The sequence below is a fragment of the Pavona decussata genome, unplaced genomic scaffold, assembly GCF_977016875.1.
Source record: "Pavona decussata unplaced genomic scaffold, jaPavDecu1.1 SCAFFOLD_38, whole genome shotgun sequence".
NCBI classification, from domain to species: Eukaryota; Metazoa; Cnidaria; class Anthozoa; order Scleractinia; family Agariciidae; genus Pavona; species Pavona decussata.
The window spans coordinates 2,340,001-2,349,706 of record NW_028145460.1 but is presented as its reverse complement, the minus strand read 5'-3'; the positions used below and the strand labels follow the sequence as shown (position 1 = coordinate 2,349,706).

The window sequence follows — 9,706 nt, the reverse complement described above, 5'->3', positions numbered from 1 at the left end:
TATTTATATTTATATTTATATTTATAAATATATTTGTTTTTTTAAAAAACAAATATATTTCAGTTATTCTAGCTTTTGTTGTTTGTTCTATCAAGCTCGTCACCTCCGCCGTTGGGATCAGTCTGCCGTTAATATTTTGTATCAGAAATGTTACCCTGGTAATTTAGGCGTCGATTCTGCAGTAAAGGGTGGGTATCTCTAAAACGGGGACCGGATGGCTGCGGATGGCGGATGCGGATGGCGGATGGGAAAATGCGGATGACAAAATAAAAAAAATAATAAAAAATGAAATAAAATAAAAAGTATAAATATATAAATATACAGATTAACAAGAAGAACAAAATTGAATGGAAAATGACAACAACAATTAACAAAGGACTAACGCTACCCGAAAAAAACCACCAGTAAACAAAGAACGGCGCTAGGACTTAAAGAGACCACTAAACCAATCATCAATTTGCTTTTAGTCGGTAGTCTTCAGGGTCGAGTTAAGCGCCTCTATATCGCTCGGCCACCATGGATGTCCGCATACAAAATGACTACCTCCATAGCAATAGAAACGATTCACATAAATCAATGAACTGAAACAGTTTATTATCAGTGACACTCACAACATTGACATACTTAATTATAAATAACGGTTAGATCGAGGTGACATCGAACGTCGACAATCAATAAAACAACGTTTGTTTCACGGCAGATGTGGCAGGTCCTTTGGTATAAGTAACGCAACAGTGTAAGCTAATATAAAAACAACTGTAACCAGGAGCCTATAATAAACCCCTGCTGTAACATGCAAATTATTGGCAGCTAGAACAAAACAAAATCTGCTCATTACACTCAGCTATTGCCCGGAGGAATTTTTTTGCGCCTTTAATACTGGCTTCGAAACTGAAGTATTCGATTCCGACGCTTTATCTCCCCAAAATTCGAGTTCCAAAATTAAGGTTCCCGCTTGGGCCACGCCCATCCATCCTGTCTCGGCCACTCCCACTAAGGGAAAATCGAGAAAATGTTGTTAGTCTTAAGTACACAAATGAAATGAGAACCTTATACCTAACCTTATTACTCGCCTCCTGTTCTCAAACACGGGAGTTCCCAATTCGGAGTCACTGATCGAGCTATCTGTCATGATGGTACGTCAGGGTCTGGCTGCGACAATTCGTCAAACAAACCTTCCCCCGCAATCTTGCTCATGACACAACACTTTGTGTAGGGTGTGATGCTTTGATTGACAGTTGCCAATGACACGGGGTTTGACAACAGATTTCAATCTAGTCGATGCTCGAAACAATCTGCTCGTAATAGAAAAATAGACTCGCATGCGCTGTATCTCTTAAAAACTAACCGCATTTAATATTAGAAACTGCATATTTAAACTCGACAAATTTTGCTCCCTGCGAGAGTGCTTGCAAACGAAAAGAAAGGTTTCCTGATGGCTCATGGTAGCTGTGAAGCAGAACAAACCCTACTTGATTTCTCAGCGCCGTTCTTTGTTTACTGGCGGTTTTTCGGGTAGCGTTAGTCCTTTGTTAATTGTTGTTGTCATTTTCCGTTCAATTTTTTTCTTCTTGTTAATCTGTATATTTATATATTTATACTTTTTATTTTATCTCATTTTTTTAAATTTTTTTATTTTTTATTTTATTTTGTCATCCGCATTTTTCCATCCGCATTTTCCCATCCGCCATCCGCATCCGCCATCCGCAGCCATCCGGTCCGCGTTTTACAGATACCCGTAAAGGGTAGCAATCGTTAGTGACTTATCATATATGGAAACCAGTTTTCCCCTTTTTAAAAGCCCCAATATCAACATTTATATTCTCCCCATTGTTTTCTCTCCATTTCTTATGGCACAAGTTAGGAGAATTTGTTAAAAAATCAAAACATTTCATCTTTGGTGATCATTTCCTTTATTCACACTACCTGTGTGTTTAATCAAGTACTGATATCGTAAGGAGAAGTTATATACTAGTCACTATGGGTCCACTATAGGCCCTAAGAATTAATATTAGTGGGGATAGACCCTATGCAAAAAAAAAAAAAGCTGACATTAAAATTAAGATTAAAAAAGATATAAAATTATAAAATTATAAAATTAAAATTTTAATATTCTTTTGTTTGTTTTAATATAAGCCCTACTAACCTCGTTCTTGAGTTCAAATATGAAAAGAATATTTTACCTTGAACGAGGCTAGTAGGGTTAATTTGAATGCAGACAAAAAAATATTGAAATGTCAGCCATTTTTTGCATAAGGTCTTTTTCTCACCACCAACTCCGCCGGGTAGTCTGGGGTAGTACCTGAGAGAGGATGATTATAAATAAATGTCTCCTTAAAGTCTTCCATTACTTATCCATGATAGCTAAAAACTGTATTGACGTTGCACATATTCGCTACATATCCGACGCCAGAACCTATCGGTCCTAGGCACAACTCTGGGATCGAGATGGCGCAATAATAATTTCTTGCGTGTACATTGAAATTCTGTCGGGTATTCCTCAAAGTTTAGTTCTGTCTTAAGTAATGGCCATTTTCTCCTAAACGAGCACGGTAACCAAGCATTTTTTCTGGTCAGTTTGGCCTAGCAGTAATTCTCTTGCTATCGCTAGAGACGCGGGCTTTCGTATTATTCGTGGCAATAAAATCGTTACCACGAGAATACGCGCCCAAGAAATGTTTTAGGTCAATGCTGCCTGATGTTCCGCGTTTCTACCAAGAAATTTGCTACTTATTCTTTCTTTTCGTTTTGGTGCATTATATGTAGTGCTGCGTTGTTTGAAGGTCTGCGTTACCAAGTCTCTAATTACCATTCCCGCAAGTCCAAGCAAGCAATTACGCGGCAACTTTCTCTGTTTCAACACGAGGACAGTTTTTGCTTTCAGTCTTGGGCGGCTGGTTTTCTATTCAATACAATCTACGTAAACTGATAGCTGAATAGCGGCCAGTTTTTAGATAAACATGAAGGAATAAGTGCAGGAAAGCGAGCGGGTGTTTGGGTTCCACTTTACTGAGAAACGGTGATGAAAATTTCGCTCAAATTATGGAGTGACGTCAAAACATCTCAAGAAAGGTACATGCAACGGATAATCGCTACTTTAGCCAATACTTTTAAAAGAAACTATTGCTTTTCATCGAGTTTACTGGGTGAAGCTTCCGAAAAAAACTACAATGGTCGGCAAACGACAAATTGCACATTGACATTCAGTGCCGTTTACCGTAGAATGCGAGCTCTATGTTTTTGTACACTGATATCTTTTAAATGATATAATACTACAATGTTAAATTGTTTTATTTTGCCTTTGGCACTTGCAGGAAGTTGTCTCTTGTCAGGGTTACTGAGGGTTTGGCTTCAAGATGGCCATCTTCGTCATCGGATGTCGCAACCGATCCTAAGGAGGCATGTTGGTCCCGGCGGAAGAGATCTCCAAATGAGAGAGCTCTTTTGCTGTCATCACCGGTAGACAGGACATTTGACACACTTTCTTTCCTTTCCCTTTCCCCTTCATCGATGCTCAGGAGAGAAAGCTCATGTACCAACTCTTGTACCATGTTTTCGTTATTTTGTTCATCATTAGAACTGATTTCACATGGCTTGGTAGATTTTGCAGTTGCAGAGCTGTCTCGTCTGGTGCGTTTTTTAGGCGGGAGGGCTACAACAGGCGTGTCAGCAGACCAGGCAGGGCGGGTAGTAGTGGGTTGTTCGCCATCTCCTTGCCGTGTTACTTCAAGACTCTCCACGGAGCTCCTCAGGTCGTCACGTGAACTCCCTAGATTATCATGTGAGCTATTCAGGTTATCACCTGAACTGTCGGCACAGTCACGTGTGCTATTTAAGTTATCACGTGAACTGGTAAAATTATCACGTGACGAATTAACACCATCACGAGAGCTCTCCATGCTCAAAAATGAACCAAAGTTCTTGGTTTTCTTAAGAGCAAATTCACTTTTGTAACTTGACATTGATTGACGGCTGATTGAGACACGTGGCGACGACGAACTATCTTCGCGTGTGCCTGTAATGTCGTTTGTGGAATTTTGCGTTTCAGCTGCATCTTCTGAAACGTCTTTTTCCTCCACCGGGGCGACCTTGGCCGGCGGACCACCTTTGGAAAAGTATTTCACTAAAATGCCAAACATGGCAAATACGAAGAGTGACGGTATAAAGGCTGTGCCTTTAGCACTCAAGGGATACCCAAAGTATCTGGAGTTCATTTTGTGATCTTCTGAGCCGTAAGTGTTGTTTGTGAGAGGATTCACGTTCGTCCATCGCCACGCGTAACTTAAAGTCTCCTTCGTCGCATTTGCCAGGAAATCCCTATCGGAGACTGTGTAGATGTAGTGCTCATCATCCGTGTACTGGCCGTACACGAACGGTTCATAGAAGATTTGGTTTTTCCACATGTTCAGGTCGAGAATCATGACAATGAAGATGATCCCGTAGTTGAACCACTTCCCTGTGATATGGATGTCTCCCCCAGGGAGATGGAAGTGAAAGTTCCCCGTGTTGAGACCCGGAAGTTTTATGTCCATACCTCCGTCAAAGTACGGGAAGTCCCAATCCTGCGGCAAGACAAAGCATTGTAGGGAATGGTATAGTTCAGGTGTGCTCAGCTGGTAGATAATAAGATAAGTGAGTGGCACAACCAAACAACTCTTTAGTCATTGTCTTAGACACATACCAATTTTTAGCCTTTTTTCAATGATGGTACACTTTTCCTAAAACTGAGTCAAAATAATACACAAACATTTCATTTTATATAAAAGCCAATGGATAGTGTGTTTCGCGCGCAAGTATTTAGCTTATTTATCAGAAGCAGGAGCCATAATAAGGGATGGAGACCGTAACGAGATGCCATTTTGACTTGCGGGCTTGTTCCCATGTAATCTCGTACCCAGATCTCCCACGGTCAGGCGGACGACTGAGATCGGGGTACGAGATTAGTTCCCATGTGTCTACTTTTAGAAAAAAAAATGCACCATTCGCGCGTCTGATTATGGCTTCTGATCAAAGGTAAATGTACTAATTGAGCCGGGCTACTATCCACTGGTTTGGTTTCATTTGGCATGTAATAAAACAGTTATTCATCTCTGTGTCTTTTCATTGCTCGATAAATATTTACCATAATCCACCTCTACTTGCTGAATAATTGTTAAATAACCTAACGGGGTATTTAGCATTGGATCATGGTTCTCATCACAGGCAAACCATACCAGGCCTCGTGTTTGTTTTGAAAGGCACTTTCCCTGGAATTGCTTCTCTTCGTCTCCGCACCCTTCCCCACCATCCCCAGAAGGATTATCGCCCACACTATACCGAACTGAAAATAAACATTACCTGCATTACAATGAAAAGATCCATGACCAGGATAAAGGACGCCAGATAAGCTCTGGATATCTCATTGGTTGGCATGAAGTCTCTACTGATCTCGTCCCAATTGACATAGTCTGTTGTGATAGCGGTCGCTACAACAGCGCTCATACCAAACGAAATGAACCAGAAGGCATAAACTCGGTTACGGCCGCGTCTCCAAAACCTTCTGAGGCCTGGGCTCCACTGTGGATACTGTTCTTCCTGTTCAATTGGAAGGAAAATACTTCCTGTCTGAATCATGAGGGAAAAAGTCACTAGTTTTCTTTTGGGCGCGTGACAGCGTGACGGGCACAGGAAGAAGAGGACGCTTCTTTCATTTTGTTTTAAGCGTCACAGTCTCTCACGCTTTGCGTGTCATGTCTCTTTCTCTACTGGATGACGTGTCCTAATTTCTTATTTTTTCGCCACGGGAAGGAAAGACGAAACCTCTGCACTACAAGATTGTAAGAATCAACCATGTACATTGAAAAAAAGCACAAATAAAAGATTATTAAAAAGATTATTACTGCTTGGAGCCATTAATTTGCTCTCCCTGTTTCCTTGCTCTGCGCATACTTGCTAACATGTCTTGAACTGTTATTTCCAGCTTATTTGAAAGGCACGATTGTATAACTCAAGTTAGAAAGTTATACTACAGATAAAGAGACGCAGTCATGCCAGATATATGTAGACACCTGTCGATCTAATCCCACTGCACGAAAGAAGTACCCAATAACGTGATTTGATTTAAGATTGATAGCTGACAAAAAGCCTGGGGTATACTTAACGGCCGGTGTTTGCGTGCACTTAGGGTACTTCATGTAAGCCTCAGGGGCCAGTTAATCATACCGGAAAAGCAGTACCTTCAGTTTTCAATAATTTTAAGAGAACTTATAACGGAGATTTCTTCTAAATTTTATTTATCTGTAGTTTAACTGATTGTAAATTTTAAAAGCCATAATAAACGATACAACGAGTTTTAATTTGGAAAAATCGGGATCGATCTTTCGAGCAACCGGGCCCTGACTAGCCTGCGAACGCCGGCTGTCGCTTCTTTTCGCTTTTCGGCGGAGAGAAGCGACAGCTGAAATAGCCTCCAGAACAGACGTTAAAGTGCGAGCGGAAGCAAGCACGAGTCACGCGCGCCGAGAGGGAGAGGAGGGGCGCCCCTAGAAATACGTCTGCGTTCGCAGGCTAGGCCCTCACTACGTCTCTTAGCAACAAGGGTGTTACCTGCAGCATCATGTCCGTTACCATCCATGCAGTGATGAAGTCGCCTAGCCAAGTCCCGATAGCTGCCATCTTCATGAAAGTCTGATTCTCGATTCCCAAGTTATGACTGGCAACATACGGCGCAAAGTGCGCTCCGCCGAGAAGCAAGAACTCGTTGTATATAAAGCTCATGATGAACAAGAACATAAGCACAGTGAGGAACATGATCATCCAGGACCCTTGGCCCTCTTCTGAGAACATGCGCAGTTTAAGAACGCGACACAGGATGAACTTGTGAATGAAGAATTTGCCTACAAACATACCGAGACCGGCGGCGAATAGGAACATGAAGACTTTAAGAGCGACAAAGCGAGCGTCTGGAGGAAACCTGTAAATTATTAGAGAAAAGATCAAACTTTAATTAGAAAACCTCTTTTCCTTAATCTCAGTTCAGACACAAACAATTTTTCTTAAAAAATCCCAGGTATTCAAATAGATTATCCAGAGGTTAGAATCCCGCCGAGGCCGAAGATCAAGTCCGTTGCTCTCGGCGCCTCAAATTTCCTTTCCAGGGTTAGTAGCCACGTAGGGAGAAATCTCAAGGGGAGTGATGGTCAGTTAAGTACTCCAGCATAAAAATGTGATAGAATATTATATCTAAAAACTATAATTACAGTTTGAAAATCATATAATTTATGATCATTTCTATAAAAGCCGAGTGGGTAAGGGGCCGTCTCTATTACTTTTTGCTGATGTCGGGTATACAAGAACTTTTTTCGAGAGAACACAAACCAAGTTTTCGAATTATTGTACACTACAATCTTGGACCGAGAAGCTGAACCTTAAAAGGAATCTGGAAACGAGTTTTACCAACTGATTGTGCGCGCTGCGTCATAAACTCTTATTGTTACGTGAAACATTTTCTTTGATCTTTTTCGCGGAATGAGTACGCGTGCGTCAGTTCTCGAGGAAAGAAAACGAGTTGCTCAGTAAGCATGAAAATTGAAGACGTGCTTATTGTGGTTGCAGTTTGCTTTTCTTCTTTTGGTTACGTTTAATTTCAAACGAGAAGGTAAGAATTGCATGTGGTTTTATAGCGAAAAATATTTCTTTTCGCACTCTAGCATTTTCAGCGGCAATCACAGCGAAAAAAATAGTTTTCATTATAAAAAATACCTTTGTTACCAAATCTTACAGTTTTTCACTATAATGTGTTAACGTCATGAACGAATATAATTCTATAAGAACAAAAAGATTTTCTCCATTTTAGTTTCGGATGCCATTTTCACCTTTTTTTGTCGTTGTTTTGAACAAAGCCAAACAAGTTTTGGTTGATATAGAAATATGTTTTGCACGCGCACAGCGCATGAGAGATTTGGAATTACGTGTACATCCAACGGGAAACGGCAGAAGTGACCACGTGACTATGTTTATCATTCATAATTGCCGCTCGCTGTTTTCGGTTTCTCAACATTATAACATACAGGAGAAAATTACAGAGGGCATTTTTTCTTAGTTTTCCTTTCACCGCGGGTCATTCTCGACCCCAGACCCGCTCGGCTTTGACTACGTCATATACCGTCAGTCATTCGCAAGATTTGTTCTCTCGCGCGGTGATCGTTCTTTACGCGTCGTGATTGTAGCACGCGGAAACTGTGAACCGTTAGATAAGCGTTTGCTTATTTGGCACTTTTTAAACCGACGAAGGCCGAAGATTTTCGGTCGAAACGTCTTGCTAAGTTTTTTTGATAAACGTTTTGTTTTTAACGTTTTTTACGAGTCAGAGTCATACACATTTTAGATTACATTGTGTTCGGATTTGTTTGGTTGAAAAACTGAAAACATTCATGGCCGCTACCAAGTGTTTTCACCACGCTACGGCTTCTTCCAACGAACGTTACCGAACAATTATAACAGTGCCATTTGATGGGAGGAAGGAGCAGGTCAAATTCAGTAGAAGAAATACTCTGCAAGTTCCTTCTTTAGACCCAAGGTTTGCTATTTTTATAGATCTGTGTTCGTCTTATTTTCAAGTGGTAGAAAGCTTCACAGTGCAGGTGAATAAAAATTATTCAGTTGATGCTTAACATTTGGTTTAATTGTTGTTAATTTGCTCATGAATTAAACTTGTATTTTCTCTTAATTACACGTATATAAAAAAAATCAACTTTTCTCGTTTTCTCTATTTTGTATGCTAAGAAACAGATGAATTGTTTGTTTGTTTTGCTTATGGGTGACTGTTTTTACGCCGGGGCGGGGCTGATTGTTTTACAATGTGCCTCGATAGTTTTAAGAAAATTTTGCTTTGAAAGTTTGATAAAGATATTACGCAAACCTTTTTTTTTGTCTCGCAGAAAGACAGCCTGTCACCGACAAGCCAGAGAACAACTTTGAGGATTTCGTCCACAGGTCCACTGTGGCCGGCAACAGGAATAAGAGAGTAAGTACTTCCAAGAAGAAAATTATTTCCAACAAACTTACCGGATAGCAATTTTTAGGCGATCGACTTCAAGTCATTCGCAGGGTATTGCGTACGCATCAGGCAAACAAGAGCGATTGTTTTCAACCCTCGTCAATGTCCAATCGAACATTCTTGTTGTGATTGCCAACGGCCTAATTCCTGCGAAGATCAGTTTTATCCTTACCATTGATGGAATAAGCGGAAAGATAACTTTGATGTTAATTTCAATAAAAGTAACCTTCTAGGGCAAGAATTCAAATTCGGCCATTTGACCTAACTAACGCAATCCTGTAAAAAAAGATTTTTCTATTCGCGGGTTGTGTGGGCTTCATATATCAAGTTAATGCGTGCATTTTCATAATTAAACAGTTAACAGTAGGTTAAACGCTTACCTCGAAAATACGAAGCCGTACATATTGCCGATGATATCAATAATGCAGTCCGTGTAACTGTGGGAGACTGGGTCCTCAGCAAAGATCAGAAAATTGCAGAATACAACCAAGTATGACGTGGCTATGCGGAAGTAAGGATGCCGGAAGTAATAAGTGAAGTTCTTCTTCACTTCCGGTGCCTTCTCGGCTGATTGATTCGTATCTTCTTCGTTTTCATTGTTTGGCTCATCGCCATCGAAGAGGGACATGTCTATTGTGTCTTCATTTCTTCTATTGTGAACAGCCGAGG

The 9,706-nt window shown here is 40.7% G+C and overlaps 1 protein-coding gene across 1 annotated transcript in view; it reads right to left on the bottom strand.

Moving 5' to 3' along the window:
• Window positions 1-1,958: 1,958 nt before the first annotated feature.
• The window catches only part of LOC146483576 (uncharacterized), a 16,824-nt gene continuing 9,076 nt past the window's right edge, over window positions 1,959-9,706 (bottom strand). The window contains exons 7-10 of the mRNA XM_085105748.1: window positions 9,418-9,706; window positions 6,586-6,952; window positions 5,338-5,574; window positions 1,959-4,562 (exon numbers count right to left, since the gene is read on the bottom strand). The exon at window positions 9,418-9,706 is cut by the window's right edge and continues 40 nt beyond it. Of these exons, the coding sequence (XP_084961874.1) occupies window positions 3,291-4,562; window positions 5,338-5,574; window positions 6,586-6,952; window positions 9,418-9,706 (2,165 nt within the window). The 3' untranslated portion in view covers window positions 1,959-3,290. The remainder of the gene's footprint in view (window positions 4,563-5,337; window positions 5,575-6,585; window positions 6,953-9,417) is intronic.